General features: G+C 34.1%; 1 protein-coding gene across 1 annotated transcript; it reads right to left on the bottom strand.

Moving 5' to 3' along the window:
• Positions 1-3,993: 3,993 nt before the first annotated feature.
• On the bottom strand, positions 3,994-16,952 carry LOC130636418 (mitochondrial intermediate peptidase-like). The gene is made up of 5 exons (XM_057446138.1): positions 15,049-16,952; positions 14,501-14,666; positions 8,369-8,520; positions 7,689-7,853; positions 3,994-4,409 (listed from the first exon to the last, which is right to left on the bottom strand). The coding sequence occupies exons 1-5, from the start codon at positions 16,379-16,381 to the stop codon at positions 4,132-4,134; spliced, it is 2,094 nt and encodes a 697-aa protein (XP_057302121.1). The 5' UTR covers positions 16,382-16,952; the 3' UTR covers positions 3,994-4,131.
• Positions 16,953-17,007: the final 55 nt, after the last annotated feature.

The raw sequence follows: 17,007 nt of genomic DNA on the forward strand, positions 1-17,007 counted from the left end.
GCAGCTGATGAAAGACCACCGCAAAGCGTACACAAACCAATGTATTCTTGGGATCCAGTTCATTATATTTTCACATTACCAAAAAAATATGGGTGGCAATATTTTTTGTCCCATGGGACCAAATTAGATGACGTCAACACTTTTACAGTCGGCAAAAAAATAATTTCACATTTGTGTCATGTTATGTGGTTGGAAAGAGAAGATCGAAAGATATTACTTAACCTGCTCAATAGCGAAGTTTTTTTGTTGAATTTTAGTATGGTATTGGGTCACCCTAATGTCTTTCTGTTTGATCAAAATTTATTGTTCAAATCACTAAAATTGATAATTTACAGACCAGTAATTTACAGACCTAAGCACGTTTTCAGTTGTTTACTTTGGTTTTGAAAAGCAAGTAGCGGATTTCACTTAAACATTTTGTATGTATTAGTATCAGTATGATAACAAGTTTTGTTTTATAATTGTTTGATTTCATAGACATAGAATTCGAATGTTCTATTTCTAGAAAACATTATTGTTCAATTTCATACATAGACTGATTAATTTCGAAGTGTTACTGAAGTGTAATGTGAAGTTTATAGTATAGACAAACTTGCACAATAATTAAATGAATATGTTCTGCCCAATCTTGGAACGCGCCCCGTCTTAAGACTGGCCAGGCCAATTTTCCGACAGTGACAAATGGGTGGCCAGTCTTAAGACTGGACTGCCCAATCTATGGACGTACATGCCCAATCTTAGAACAATTGTGGAAGACAAACAGAACAATAAAATTTTTAGAATTTGCCTCTTAATAGGAACTTTAAATTGAAACTTTTCTGGGAAAATCAAAAGCCAAAAATTTATATATACCATGTATTTTATGTATAAAAAATTGAAACTACTCAACCATTTTAGCATAGTCTATAAAGTTTTTCTTCTATAGACTATGATATTACATCTAGCTAACTAATAATATGGTTGAATACGATTTTTCTGATACTTCATATATATAAACATTTTATTTTTAAAATTTAGCCACTACTACAAGCTGTATATAAATGCTAAATGTATAACACATGCTCTACCAGCTACCTAGCTACGATTTTCACTCTACTGTGTCCAAAAACAGGCCGGGTCAATTCAACAGTACCCAAAATATGATGTTTCAATGTGCCTAAGAATGTTTGTTGGGAGTCGCAAAAAACAGAGCTCGTGTGGTGCATCCCTACCTTAAAATCTAAACGGCGCCAAAGATGGGCCTAACATGGTCTTTTGCCCAATCTTGTGACGCCCTGCCCAGTCTTAAGACTGGGCAATTTTATGTCCAAAGATTGGGCAGCGTCCTAAGACTGGGCAGAACAAATAGACCGAATTAAAATGGATGTTAACTGCGTAAAAACAATAAATGTGCTGGATTTTGGGAAATGTATAGTGTGCCAGAAAGATACATCAAAAAGGTACCGCCTTACTTAAACATTTTTCCCATTCCTGTTCTGAGAGTTTTGAGAGAAAGATTTTTGTTTGATATTTTGACCAAGATGTGTAATTTTATGTGTGATGTTCGAGTTGCAAGGGAAGAATTCTTAAACAGAATGTTCTGACAAAGTTGAATGCAAGGAGCAACAAAAAACAGTTTATTGAACTTTGTGAAATAATTGGGATTTTTGAAAAGTTTTCTCAATTAGACAAGGCTATTGATCATCAATCTCTGTTTTTGCGAAATTTCATGAAAATGTATGAATCACTTTTAATGCTTGTTCGTGTTATGCGACAAGGACTTTGGGAATTACATCTTGTCGCTTTGAGTGGTTTAGTGAAATATTTTTTCGCCCACAATCAAGTTAATTACGCACGATTAACACCTTTGCATCTGGCAGACATGAAGAACTTAGAAAAAACGGACATGAAGACCTGGTCCTACTTGAAAGAGAATTTCGCAATTGCCAAAACCAATATACCATTCATTGCCATTGGGTCCGATCACGAAATGGAGCAGGAGAATAAAGTAATAAAGGTCACTGGAGGCATTAAAGGACTGTTACAACAACCATCTACATTGAACAGATTTTGCTTGTTTCTCCTATACTTGCATCATTATCGAAAGAGTTTTGTGATTTACAAAATGTCAATGTTGATCAAAAAAAGCAACACTACGAATTGAGTAGCTCAACATGTAGCAGGGTAGCTTCTAACGTCAATGAATTGCTTTGTACCATGGATGACTTCGATGTCAACTTCCGACAATCCGATTGTGTATTTAATGTTGTTTCAAAAGCTGTTCTTCACAATTCACAAATACTTCAACCTGCTGATATTGGCTCAAAATGTTATGAAGAATTTGTCACGGAGAGGATAAAAGAAAAAAATCGATATGGGTACCGTGAAAATTGTAACTTTCAAAGATCTTGTAAATCTATGAAAAAGAAAAAAGGGGATAAAGTTATACAACTCAAAGAGGAAAAAACGCAACTATTAAGATTTTTAATTACTGCACGGAAACGTCCGAGTTGGATTTGGAGCACTGTGTTGGCAACTTTGAGTTTTCTGTTGTACCAAAGGCCTTGTTCAGTGCTGATGGAATTCCATTGGCTTATTTAGACAAATCAAAATTGCTTCACAGCATAGAGAAATCAGCCAGCAATGGACAAACGACCAATTCTTTATCTGGAGAAGTCGAAGCAAACAAAGTAATCGCTATAGTTGAAATGGCTGTTGTGAACCAAACCAGGGTGTGATTAAACTGGGCGTTTCAACAAAAAATCGAATTTTGCTTGGCTGACGATTTTTATACAGGCAGATAATGAGGTGGTTCTGGCATTATCAACACTTCCTAATCTGAAAATACTAGAAAGCTTACGTTTCGTGGTTTCAATGTAAAGGGGAATACATGTCCTGCAGACGTGGTTTCGCTATCTCAATTGCGTTGGCATTTAGTCTCCAAATTCCAGTGTGATGCTGACATGTTGCCACCAACATTAGCTGCATTGAAGTAAAAAATATTCTGGTGTCACTTCATATCAATGATTTTACGAAGATCGCATATCCTCATTCAACAACTTCCGAATGCAGTCAATTATGGTTGGGAAACAGATGAGTTCGGTAACTTATCCCCCATAATCCCTGATGAGCTTCCTGCACCGTTGGCATTCACCGAATTCAGTTCTTGTAACTGCAAAACAAGTTACATATCCAAACGATGTAAATGCCGTAAAAATGGTTTTTCGTGACTGACATGTGTAAATGTACGACGTGTCAAAACAGCGGTGGTGCAAGCAATGAATCCGAGTCAGACGAATATAGTACTAGTGACGATGAGTGACTGAAACATTGTACAAGCAGTCGTTTTTGACATTATTTATAGCAATTTTTTTAACTTTGAAATTGCCTGAAAGAAAAAAGTAAACAACTAAAAACGTGCTTTGGTCTGTAAATTACTAGTCTGTAGATTATCCCTTGAAGTGATTTGAAAAATAAATTTCAATCAAAGAGAAAGACATTAGGGTGATCCAATACCATACTAAAATTCAACAAAAAAACTTTGCTATTGAGCAGGTTAGCCATTTTTGTGCTGGGTCAGTAAATTACTGGTCTGTAATTTGTACAAAGTTTGCCTTTTTCCCAACCATATATAATATGAAATTTAAATGTGAAATTATTTTTTTGATGACTGTGAAAGTGATGATGTCATCTAATTTAGTCCCATGGGAAAAAAATTTTTGTCACTTGTTTTTTTTTTTTTTTTTTGGTAATTTGGGACCTAAGGAACAACTTTAAATCAAAAAATCACTTTTACACACATGTGCACACAAAATTACATGTTGGCCCTTTTGTGACGTTTTCGAAACAAACACGAAATTTGTCATAGCGTGGTTTTGTGAACTGCATATTATATGCCCTGTAATTTTCTACACATGCGCAATAGCTGTTACATGCGTAATAACTTCAGTACAGATATAATCGTTAATGAAGTTATATTTGGGTAAATTTGACCGAAATAAGTAAAACTGGAGATCAAAATGAAATCATCATTTAGCCCCCGAAGTTTCTCATGTCAAGTTCAATACATAAAAGCACATAATAAACATTCGAAGATATCTGGGGTTTTCGAAAAGTATATTCACGTTATATATAACTAAAAACTGTTAACTTTTATTCAGAATTTTTTGTCACATCTTCATACAATGAACTAACCAAATCGTCTGTAGTAACCTTACTTCCAAGCATATCTTCGACCATCTCTAGTGGAGGTTTTCCGCCGCCATGTCGTAACATCGCGTTACGGTACCGCTCTCCGGTAGTACGCGATAAAGGATCTGTCTCGAAACAGCTATACCACACACGGGACGCGACAGCTTTTGACCATACATATGCGTAATACTTGGCAGCGTAACTGTGGAAATGACTGAAGCGAAGATGCCAAGAAGTACCTGTACATATAAACACAGTATATAATGAACGAAATGAATTATAAAAAACATTCTTTTTATTCAAATACTTAGCTTAAGATCAATGTTACTCAAGTTCCTTATTTTACAGGCTCAATTGTTGTTTACTTGTTGCTTACCGTAAATCTCCAAATAAACGCTCGGAGCGTTTATTTAATTTTCCGAGTTTTGAGGGGGGGGGGGGGCGTTTATTAGAGGGAGGCGTTTAAAAGAGGGAGGCGTTTATTTAATTTCAGTTATAATAATAGCCGTCGTCTGTCTATCTGTGTGTCCGCGAAAGCCGTGTCCCGTAGCGGAAACACGAAATATTTAAAATGCGCATCAATACCAAATGCGATATATTTCTGCCCACTTTGTTGCAACGGGTTAATTTAAAGGACGAGCGACCCCGTGGATTTTTCTACGGGTTAACGACTAGTTTCAGTTATAATTCTTTTACACAACAGTTAAAAAATCATTTTCTTCTTCATCACCTTCATCTAGAAGATTACCAGGATCATTCGCATCTTCGATGTCAGAATCAGTAGGTTCGAATGGGTTAATTTCATTAGCATCGGTATTATTTACCACCTAAGTTTTGTCTTCCAAAACTGATGCGCCGGCAGAACAAGGTTGGGTACTTTTGAAGCAATGAATCTTGTTGTCTTCACTCCCGTCGTTTTTTAGATTTAGGGCACAACCTTTAATAAATGAATCAATGATGAGATCTTTTTTATCATTTCCCAAGAACGTAAAATTCATTCTACAACTGTGCATCGCGGGGGTTGTTTCATGTTTCCTCCTACCGCATATTGGTGGACACCATTAGCCAACCGCTGGGTCTTTTTGGGGCATTGTTGTTCGCCGTCTGTAAAAGAAGGTATGTAAAAGTTGATACAAAAAAAAACAAGCTTAAAATTTTTTGGGTAAGGGACATATTAACAGTATAACGTGAAAAACACTGTATTTTTACATGAGTACAAAGGTATTAGTGAGCAGCAAACCCGTTCTAAATTAACGATTTGGTTCAAAGTAGAGCTCACCTGCATGAGAGATGATTTCTTTTCATAAATTTCTGCAACCACCCGCGACTTGCAATAGATGAATCTTTTAATTCGTTATTTTCTCAACATGTCTCGTCAAACATAGACTTTGCTTTAAACATGATGAGTTTACGAGAAACACAAAGCATATTACCACGCCGTTCTAGTATCCAATTTAGAATATCATCCTCCGGTTGTTGGTCAGTTAACTTTCTACCACCACCCTCGAGCCTCTGACGTTTGTCTTTCATAACTACAATTTTTTCCTTCTTTTGACGCCATTCTCGTACTCTTTTTACCTCAATCTTGAATTTACAATGCAGCACTTCTGTTTGAATTTATTCTGCAAACGTTCCATAGAATATGTATTACGTTTCTGTCCCTTCTGAGATGTTCCTTGTGAAGCCATCTTTGAGAAAGAAAGTTTCGAATGTTTAACGGGTTTAATGTTTACAACATTCGAATGTTTTGAAAATAAATCATTGAACTTTTTATTTACCAGTAAACGTGAAGACTTTGATTTTAACATGGCTAGAGTAGAGTCTTGGTAAATATCAGCTTCTTCACAGGGTAAAATACAGAAGTTTAATACGTGGGCATCATGTTTACAAAGCCAACTGGACTCCCGTTTTAAATGAGAAACTGATTGCTAAATCGGACAGTAGAGATGAAGCCTTGGAAAATGATAAGTTTGCAATAGTAATTTTTAAAGAAAAGAATGGGGAAACAGAACCGGTTGGGCATGCCCCAATAGAATTATCAAGTCTCCTTCATGATTTTTTGAACGCTGACCCAAACAGCTTTATAAATGTGACAGTGGTGAGTAAACGTAAGCGCGAAATTGGTTTGGTCGTTCCTGGTAAATTTGATTGTTTCACCAATTTCAAACGGATTTCATGTGTATTGGACGAGCAGCTACATCAACGAAAGGACACTTAAAAAACCTTGGAACTTATTCACCAAAAAAAGTCTTTATACCGGAAGTTTCCTGTACTTTCTTTAAAAAAAAATTTATCACTAATTGGTTTCTCTTCCTTCTCTTGTATCATCTATAAGCTATAAGCATAATAGGGGTTGACCCGTTTGCCAGTAGGGATTTATTAATGGGTTTATTAAAAGTGCTTCTATTAAACACCCCTCTCGAGGGGGGCGTTTAATAGAGAGGGCGTTTATAAAATATTTTGGATTTTAAGGGGGGCGTTTAATAGAGGAAGGCGTTTAAAAGATGGGGGCGTTTATTTGGAGATTTACGGTATTGACTATCTACTTGGAAAAAACAAATTTACATTAGGAACGAAAATTTTCTAATCTTTTTGTCCGAAAATTTTTCCGTCCGAAATTTGTGTCTGCCGAAAGTTTTATTGTCCGAAAATTTTGTGTTTTTTATTTTTTTTTTCAAAAGTGGCAGTGCATAGAAATTATATATAGGGTCATCAGAAAATCAATAAAAAATGCAGTTTTTAAACTTATTATTTTCGTTATTTTCACATATGGCTGAGGGTCATTTATAAGTTTGATCCTTAGGACCCTTTTTTAGATCTTGATTGAATATATGTAAACTATGAATGCTTCTAGCCTTTTTTGTATCATTTCCCGTAATCATTACTTTGAAATATTGTTAACATTTGTTCAAAATACTTACCTATACATTTTTGGACTTATAAATCTTGTCCGAAAATTTTTCCGCTGAAATAAAAAATGGTGTCCGAAAGTTTTTCAGCCGAAACATTTTCCGCAGAAAATTTTAGTTCTTAATGTACGTGTTGACTTTCTAAGTCAGTCTAGTACACTAATCACACTGTACCTTCTTTAACCACGCTTGTGCATCTTATAAGATGACTAACAGATTTATCCTTGTTGTTTCGCCTAAATGTTACTGCGTTTTTTAAAGGATTTCAGCCCGATAAAGATGTTACTTATAAAAGGAAAAACGTGTAATAAATATAAAAAAACTAGGGAAAATTTTAGGATTTAATAGTTGTTGACGAAATTCTTTAGCGTCCTAGTTAATGTTTTAAAATTGTGAGAGTACGAGAAAAACCATTTTTTGTGAAGTCTTTTTAAAACATACGTACGCAGTAGCTGGAGATTCTGAACAATTATTACAAAGTCATCGTATACTTCTAACAACACATATGACAATCCACACATATGTTTCTATAAAACCGTCTTATATGACGCTCGGAAGCTAATAATCTTAATATGGCGGCAAAACAAATTTAAAAATTGCAGTACTAACCTGGAACATGTGTTATCGGTGAGTATTGTTGATGAAGATCATTCAAAACTTCAGTTGTAGATTTACCCAGTGGATGAACGCCATGAAACCTTTGATCAACAATAGAATAGAACGTTTGTACTTGTAGGTCTATAGCTGAAAACTGTTTCTTCGAAGATATCAAACCTATGAGAAATAGGATTAAGTAAATTACAAATTTACAGACAAAAGCAACGTTTAACTTGACAATTTTTATGTCCTCGATGTTTTAGTCATTGCACGGTATTAGGGAAATTGTTATTTTATAAAAGACTTCTATGAACAGGCTAATGTTTCAGGTATAACTTAATCTCGTTTTTTCACTTTTTAAGTACACCCAAAACAACTAATTTTTTAACTTACTGTACTATATTTATTAAAGCAAGTTGCTTAAAATGTTAAAAAATGAGTTACCACTCTTATTTTGAGCCTAAACTGACAAACACGTTAAAAACATGAATTAATATTTCGATTTCGCGAGAACTTACTTTCGCGAAAAATGATGAAAATCCTTAAAAACAAAAGATTTTAAGGATTGTCATAGCATTCTTAACATTTTGAGCATTTCACAATTGTAGCAGAAATTTGGCAGAAATTAATTTTCGCAAAAATCTATTCCCTGAAAATAGGCATGATTATTTCTAACTGGAAAAAGAAATCACCGTTCATGAGATCTTCCGGCAATGACTGTCCAGTTTTGTAGTGTTTAGCATATAAGCGAATAATCCTAGGATCCATCGCAAAATATTCCATTAGGATAGATGGTACCTCGGCAAAATCAGTAGGGCAACGTGTTCCCGTTACATGCTGATATCTAAATAAATCAAAACAAATTGTTGATCACTTGGCGATAGTCTATTGGCTGGTTAAGCAACAGGGTGTCTCGCAGAGATAATATTATTGCCAAACGTATTCGCATGAAAAACATCTGAAAAAAATGCGTCGTTCGTTTGGTTCAAAGCAGGTTAGTAGGGAAATACCATCTGCTTATAAAGGATACTATTGATAAGGCATGTTATTTAATGTTTTCACCAGTGTATTATCGTTTATGGTAAAATCAATTTTCAATGGAAATTATACTGACAATGTGATACCAGAGCGGGTTCCTTAAGCATCCATCTTCCTCTTAAGCAGCCGAATTAGTGTACTTTGCGCATTGGAGCTTTGTTGGCTTTGGAGTAGCGTCCTACAGCTTGTCGGTTCTGGATTTTGTCGATCTTTACATGAACCCGGTAGGAAATTTATCAGAAATAAGAACATAGTTTCGTTTCACACCCGAAATGAAAATTCATGCAGAGACTGCCTTAGTGAATGCAAAAACTGCAGCATATTGTATGTTACCTAACATCATCTAGCTGTTACTTTTTTGTGCCTGTGTTTAGTTATCCCATGCTTTGTTTTTATCTTTAAAAATCCACGCCAGTTGATTGGTTAAAAACCTCATTCCATTCACGCGGCGAACAAGGTGAGACACAACAAACAAAAAGTTTATGTTTTCGACAAAAGTTTTCGTGAATTATTTTTACCTATGCTTTTAGTAATAGAATCACACCTTCAGGCAATCAATTATTTGGGTAACTTAAAATGTTTACACGCTAAAACGACCTTCACAAGAAGGCAAACAACATAGCTGCATCAATGTTGACATTTTGTCGCACAAATATTTTTCACACGAACTTTCATTCATCTTGACGTTTTTGTTGTTGCTCGAGGACATTATTTTGACATAGTTAATTTTAAATGTATGAGCATTTGAATGTTGTCAATGTTTGTTATTTTTACAAAACTTGTTTAGCGCACAGTTGATTGCTCGGTTAAAACATCATGAATCAATGAACCAGTCCAGGTTTCAATGCAGTAAAGTGTGGAACTTAGGCATGGCTTCTGAATATATAGTAACAGATAGAGAGAAAGACATTTATTGTTTCGTTTCTTCCTAATACTGAATCGCCTCTTTTAATCTGAAAATACTCTTTTTGGCTGATTTACACTTACAAGAGAGTACTAAGATTAAAAAACACGGTTAGAGAAATCTTAACAAGCAAATCCGATTGCCATATTAAACATGAGCTCTTGACAAACATTAAATGATTACTAAAGTCATTACGTCTACGTGCAAAAAGCAAAGATTTGCTATACAGCACTTATATCGGTGGTATGAGTTTAAATGATTACATACTGATTTTAGTGGTATGACTTTAAAGATTTATTACTGATATCAGTGGTATGACTTTTAAGATTTGATGCTGAATCAGTGGTAGGAGTTTTAAGATTTGATGCTGATATCAGTGGTATGAGTTTAAAGATTTGATGCTGATATCAGTGGTATGAGTTTAAAGATTTGATGCTGATATCAGTGGTATGACTTTTAAGATTTGATGCTGATATCAGTGGTATGAGTTTAAAGATTTGATGCTGATATCAGTGGTATGAGTTTTAAGATTTGATGCTGATATCAGTGGTATGAGTTTTGAGGTTTGATGCTGATATCAGTGGTACGAGTTTTAAAATTTGATGCTGATATCAGTGGTATGACTTTTAAGATTTGATGCTGATATCAGTGGTATGAGTTTAAAGATTTGATGCTGATATCAGTGGTATGACTTTTAAGATTTGATGCTGATATCAGTGGTATGAGTTTTGAGGTTTGATGCTGATATCAGTGGTACGAGTTTTAAAATTTGATGCTGATATCAGTGGTATGACTTTAAAGATTTGATGCTGATATCAGTGATGTGATTTTAATGATGTGATGCTGATATCAGTGGTATGAGTTTAAAAATTTGATGCTGATATCAGTGGTATGAGTTTTGAGGTTTGATGCTAATATCAGTGGTATGAGTTTTAAGATTTGATGCTGATATCAGTGGTATGACTTTAAAGATTTGATGCTGATATCAGTGATGTGATTTTAATGATGTGATGCTGATATCAGTGGTATGAGTTTAAAAATTTGATGCTGATATCAGTGGTATGAGTTTTGAGGTTTGATGCTGATATCAGTGGTATGAGTTTAATGATTTGATGCTGATATCAGTGGTATGAGTTTAAAAATTTGATGCTGATATCAGTGATGTGATTTTAATGATTTAATGCTGATATCAGTGGTATGACTTTAAAGATTTATTACTGATATCAGTGGTATGACTTTTAAGATTTATTACTGATATCAGTGGTATGACTTTTAAGATTTGATGCTGAATCAGTGGTAGGAGTTTTAAGATTTGATGCTAATATCAGTGGTATGACTTTAAAGATTTGATGCTGATATCAGTGGTATGAGTTTAAAAATTTGATGCTGATATCAGTGGTATGAGTTTTGAGGTTTGATGCTGATATCAGTGGTACGAGTTTTAAAATTTGATGCTGATATCAGTGGTATGACTTTAAAGATTTGATGCTGATATCAGTGATGTGATTTTAATGATGTGATGCTGATATCAGTGGTATGAGTTTAAAAATTTGATGCTGATATCAGTGGTATGAGTTTTGAGGTTTGATGCTAATATCAGTGGTATGAGTTTTAAGATTTGATGCTGATATCAGTGGTATGACTTTAAAGATTTGATGCTGATATCAGTGATGTGATTTTAATGATGTGATGCTGATATCAGTGGTATGAGTTTAAAAATTTGATGCTGATATCAGTGGTATGAGTTTTGAGGTTTGATGCTGATATCAGTGGTATGAGTTTAATGATTTGATGCTGATATCAGTGGTATGAGTTTAAAAATTTGATGCTGATATCAGTGGTATGAGTTTTGAGGTTTGATGCTGATATCAGTGGTATGAGTTTAAAGATTTGATGCTGATATCAGTGGTATGAGTTTTAAGATTTGATGCTGATATCAGTGGTACGAGTTTAAAAATTTGATGCTGATATCAGTGGTATGAGTTTTGAGAGTTGATGCTGATATCAGTGGTATGAGTTTTAAGAGTTGATGCTAATATCAGTGGTATGAGTTTAAAGATTTGATGCTGATATCAGTGGTATGACTTTAAAGAGTTGATGCTGATATCAGTGGTATGACTTTTAAGATTTGATGCTGATATCAGTGATGTGAGTTTTAAGAGTTGATGCTGATATCAGTGGTAGGAGTTTTAAGATTTAATGCTGATATCAGTGGTATGAGTTTAATGATTTGATTCTGATATCAGTGGTACGAGTTTTAAGATTTGATGCTGATATCAGTGGTACGAGTTTTAAGATTTGATGCTGATATCAGTGGTATGAGTTTAATGATTTGATGCTGATATCAGTGGTATGAGTTTTAAGAGTTGATGCTAATATCAGTGGTATGAATTTTAAGAGTTGATGCTAATATCAGTGGTATGAGTTTTAAGAGTTGATGCTAATATCAGTGGTATGAGTTTAAAGATTTGATGCTGATATCAGTGGTATGAGTTTTAAGAGTTGATGCTAATATCAGTGGTATGAGTTTAAAGATTTGATGCTGATATCAGTGGTATGAGTTTTGAGGTTTGATGCTGATATCAGTGGTATGAGTTTAAAAATTTGATGCTGATATCAGTGGTATGAGTTTTGAGAGTTGATGCTGATATCAGTGGTATGAGTTTTAAGAGTTGATGCTAATATCAGTGGTATGAGTTTAAAGATTTGATGCTGATATCAGTGGTATGAGTTTAATGATTTGATTCTGATATCAGTGGTACGAGTTTTAAGATTTGATGCTGAAATCAGTGGTATGAGTTTTAGGAGTTGATGCTGATATCAGTGGTATGAGTTTAATGATTTGATGCTGATATCAGTGGTATGACTTTAAAGATTTAATGCTGATATCAGTGGTATGAGTTTAATGATTTGATTCTGATATCAGTGGTACGAGTTTTAAGATTTGATGCTGATATTAGTGGTATGAGTTTAATGATTTGATGCTGATATCAGTGGTATGAGTTTTAAGAGTTGATGCTAATATCAGTGGTATGAATTTTAAGAGTTGATGCTAATATCAGTGGTATGAGTTTTAAGAGTTGATGCTAATATCAGTGGTATGAGTTTAAAGATTTGATGCTGATATCAGTGGTATGACTTTAAAGATTTGATGCTGATATCAGTGGTATGAGTTTAATGATTTGATGCTGATATCAGTGGTATGAGTTTTAAGAGTTGATGCTGATATCAGTGATGTGAGTTTTAAGAGTTGATGCTGATATCAGTGGTATGACTTTAAAGATTTAATGCTGATATCAGTGGTATGAGTTTAAAAATTTAATGCTGATATCAGTGGTATGAGTTTAAAGATTTGATGCTGATATCAGTGGTGCTAGTTTAATGATTTGATGCTGATATCAGTGGTATGAGTTTTAAGATTTAATGCTGATATCAGTGGTACGAGTTTTAAGATTTGATGCTGATATCAGTGGTATGAGTTTAAAGATTTAATGCCGATATCAGTGGTGCGAGTTTTAAGATTTAATGCTGATATCAATGATGTGATTTTAATGATTTAATGCTGATATCAGTGGTATGACTTTAAAGATTTAATGCTGATATCAGTGGTATGAGTTTAAAGATTTGATGCTGATATCAGTGGTATGACTTTAGATTTAATGCTGATATCAGTGGTATGAGTTTAAAAATTTAATGCTGATATCAGTGGTATGAGTTTAATGATTTGATGCTGATATCAGTGGTACGAGTTTAATGATTTGATGCTGATATCAGTGGTATGAGTTTAAAAATTTGATGCTGATATCAGTGGTATGAGTTTTGAGAGTTGATGATAATATTAGTGGTATGAGTTTTGAGAGTTGATGCTAATATCAGTGGTATAAGTTTAAAAATTTGATGCTGATATCAGTGGTATGAATTTTAAGATTTGATGCTGATATCAGTGGTATGAGTTTTGAGAGTTGATGCTGATATCAGTGGTATGAGTTTAAAGATTTGATGCTGATATCAGTGGTATGAGTTTAAAAATTTCATGCTGATATCAGTGATGTGAGTTTTAAGATTTGATGCTGATATCAGTGGTATGAGTTTTAAGATTTGATGCTGATATCAGTGGTATGAGTTTTAAGATTTGATGCTGATATCAGTGGTATGAGTTTTAAGATTTGATGCTAATATCAGTGGTATGAGTTTTAAGAGTTGATGCTAATATCAGTGGTATGAGTTTAATGATTTGATGCTGATATCAGTGGTATGAGTTTTGAGAGTTGATGCTGATATCAGTGGTATGAGTTTAAAGATTCGATGCTGATATCAGTGGTACGAGTTTTAAGATTTAATGCTGATATCAGTGGTATCAATACATTATCAGAAATTTGAGCGAATTTCGCAAATTGATATTTCATTCTTGAAATTTTTCATTGGCTCATTTGCGAAATTAATTCTGCTGAAAAAACCCATCTTAAGCTTGATGTCAGATATTTACTAATTTCCCAAAGTTTATTTAAATTTATCTTATTTGTTTTCGTTTTTAGAGTTTTAACTTTGCGTTTGTTACGGAAAGGCGTTTGAGCAAAACTAAATTTCAACGAAAAATCTAACCTCGATTGATCCACAAAAGTAAAACCCCACAAATTACTTAAGGTTTCTCGAATGCCGTAATTCGCAGAAACATTCTGGCATTAAGGAGATTTAAAGAGTGGATGCTGATATCGTTAGCACAATATTAACGATTTAGGCCTGGTATCAGTGGATAACGTTTTAAGATTTGACGCTAATTTGTGGAAGGACTCTTTAAATCCACTCCAACAAAACTACAGACAATTTAATCTAGACATAGCATTTTCTGTTTCATTGCAAAGTAAAACTACGTTATAAATACCTTGCTCTACCAAGCATTGAATGCATGGCATGTCCCATTTCGTGGAATAAATTTTCAACCATTCCTTGAGACAGCAATGACGGAGTATCGAAAGCAGGTGGTGAAAAGTTACACATCAAACTCACAACAGGTAACTGGTAAGAGCCATCTGGTAGTAATTTACCTCCTGAAAATACAATTTTAATTGTTCCCTTACATACATTTTATATGATGCATAAATACAAGCTCAAGGGTAACCAATTTGTACAGAACTGTTTACAATTTCTTTTGACTTTTTCATTGCCAAAACAGCTACTAAGAGTGGTGCATTTATATCTCCAATTGCATTCAACTGCGCGAACTGTCTAATACAACAACATTTTTGTACTGGCACTATCAGAAAGGATAGCGCACAAAAATATTTAGGCAGGGAAAAAACCCTGTAATCTTCTGTCTGAAGGCTTAAAGGTAAAAAAATCAATGAAAATAAGTTACTTTAGCGTGTTTCTGCACACAACAATGCTACATAAACATATCATAAATAACAATAAAAGATAGTTAAAACATACCACGAATTGTAAAGTGGCAATCTTGAGGCAATTTTCCAGGGCGTTGAAAAAAATCACAGTAGATATATCCCAAAACACCTTCATTTTCATGTTTAACCTCAAGCTTTTGTACATCTGGTGACCAAACCTCTCCAGCGCTAGCTTCAACAGCATTTAAAGTAACTCCATATAAAGAATTAAAAATGATATTTAGTCCTTCCATACACGCACCAACAGAAAAATATTCACTAATTTTCTTAGAATTTATATTGTATGTATGTGAAGTTATTAAGCCAGTGTACAGTTTTAAGTCCCACGGATTTACATTCCTTTCATCCAGAGAATGATAGGTCTTTTTGTAATGCCTTATAACGTCCAGTTCCTTTTGTAAAGGTCTTTCCAGCATTTCTAAAGTACTTTCTAAAAACGTGTTAACATTTTCTGGACATGAAGCCATGGTCCCCTTTAGAGTTCGATGAGCAAAGGAGTTAAATCCAAGTATAGATGCTAACCGGTGTCGTATATGTAATAAGTTCTCGAATAAGTTTAATTGCTCATTACAAGGAGACATGTAGGCTGTGTAACAAAATTCACGAAGACTTGCTTCATTTGAATCACTATACATACCGTCAACAATAATAGAATTGTTCTGAATAGCATAAGGAATCTTTAGGTCACGTGGCCATTCACTGATCGGAAACATTCTTGGAAGAGTCGTATTTTGAGTAAACTGTGCACCGATTATTAAAATGGCTTCATGCAACTCAACTGCCATTTTGCGTTTTTGCTCATCCAGATGAATTCCACTCTGTTCAAAATCAAACAAAAACAAATCTGCAACAATTTTGGAAACTGAATCCATACTGTTAGCATTGTGCAAAGACGCATTTTTCAATGCTTTATATAACTCGTAATGAGTATTTAGTTTCTCTACGAACCCCCCAATTTCAAAGGATGCACTTTCTGCTGCTTTCGCAAAATCTTCATCCGGGTGTGCTAACCGCACAAATTCAGCTAAATCGGCAACTTTGCATAATTCATTCGATAAAGTATCAAATACTGTCACAGTATCTGCGGAGGGTGAAATCTGTATAGCTTCCGTCACTAAGTCATTAGCAGAGACTAAAACTTTCTCCTTCAAGTTATAAAAACCTTCACTAGTTTTCAATTCAGGTATACCAAACAATCCAGTATTATTTTTTTGACTTGTAGCATTTAAAGTCACAGGACTATCAAATGCTCCAGCTAATGGCGAAAGTGTATTGACGCTAACATTAATAGTTTTACATATACTACTTGTCACTGGTTTAAAATGCTTTGATTGACGTAACACATTAGTCAACAATTTACTCATATCTAAAGAATATTCAACATTTTAACATTGTTTAAACTTATCGCATAGCTATGGAAACCAACAATAACCTATAACGCAACTAAAAATAACCTCATTTAAAGTGTGTCATTTTAACAAAAAAAAGGATAATTTAATAAATGTATGCACCTAGTTCTAAAAAAGGAGAACCTCTTTGTACAAGTTGTTTGAAGACCTTTCACGAGTACGGAAATAGCTTCTTAAAATATTTAAAAAGACTTGATAACCAAATTTTTAAGCTCTATAACTTAAGTCCAATATCAATTTATACCTTAGGTCCCCTTTTAACACTTTTCTAGTGTGCACAAAACTATCCTGCAACTAAAACAGATTTCACTCGCTTATCCAGAATGATTGGACCATTAGTATTTACAGTATTTACCCAACAAGAGCTTTCCTTGAAAACATATTTTCAAAAAATGGGAGTTCATTCGATAAAAAATAATAATACAGACAAAGTTTATAGGATTATTTTTAATTTGTAAATAGTAAGAATCTTTTTTAGAGAAAATTATATCAAAGCGCCTATATATTCTCTTTTTTTCTTCTTAAACTTGCATAAAAGTGTGTTTAAGTTAAACTTGTCTGTGGTTACTGCGAATAAAAGA

The sequence above is a fragment of the Hydractinia symbiolongicarpus genome, chromosome 3 (genome assembly GCF_029227915.1).
Source record: "Hydractinia symbiolongicarpus strain clone_291-10 chromosome 3, HSymV2.1, whole genome shotgun sequence".
NCBI classification, from domain to species: Eukaryota; Metazoa; Cnidaria; class Hydrozoa; order Anthoathecata; family Hydractiniidae; genus Hydractinia; species Hydractinia symbiolongicarpus.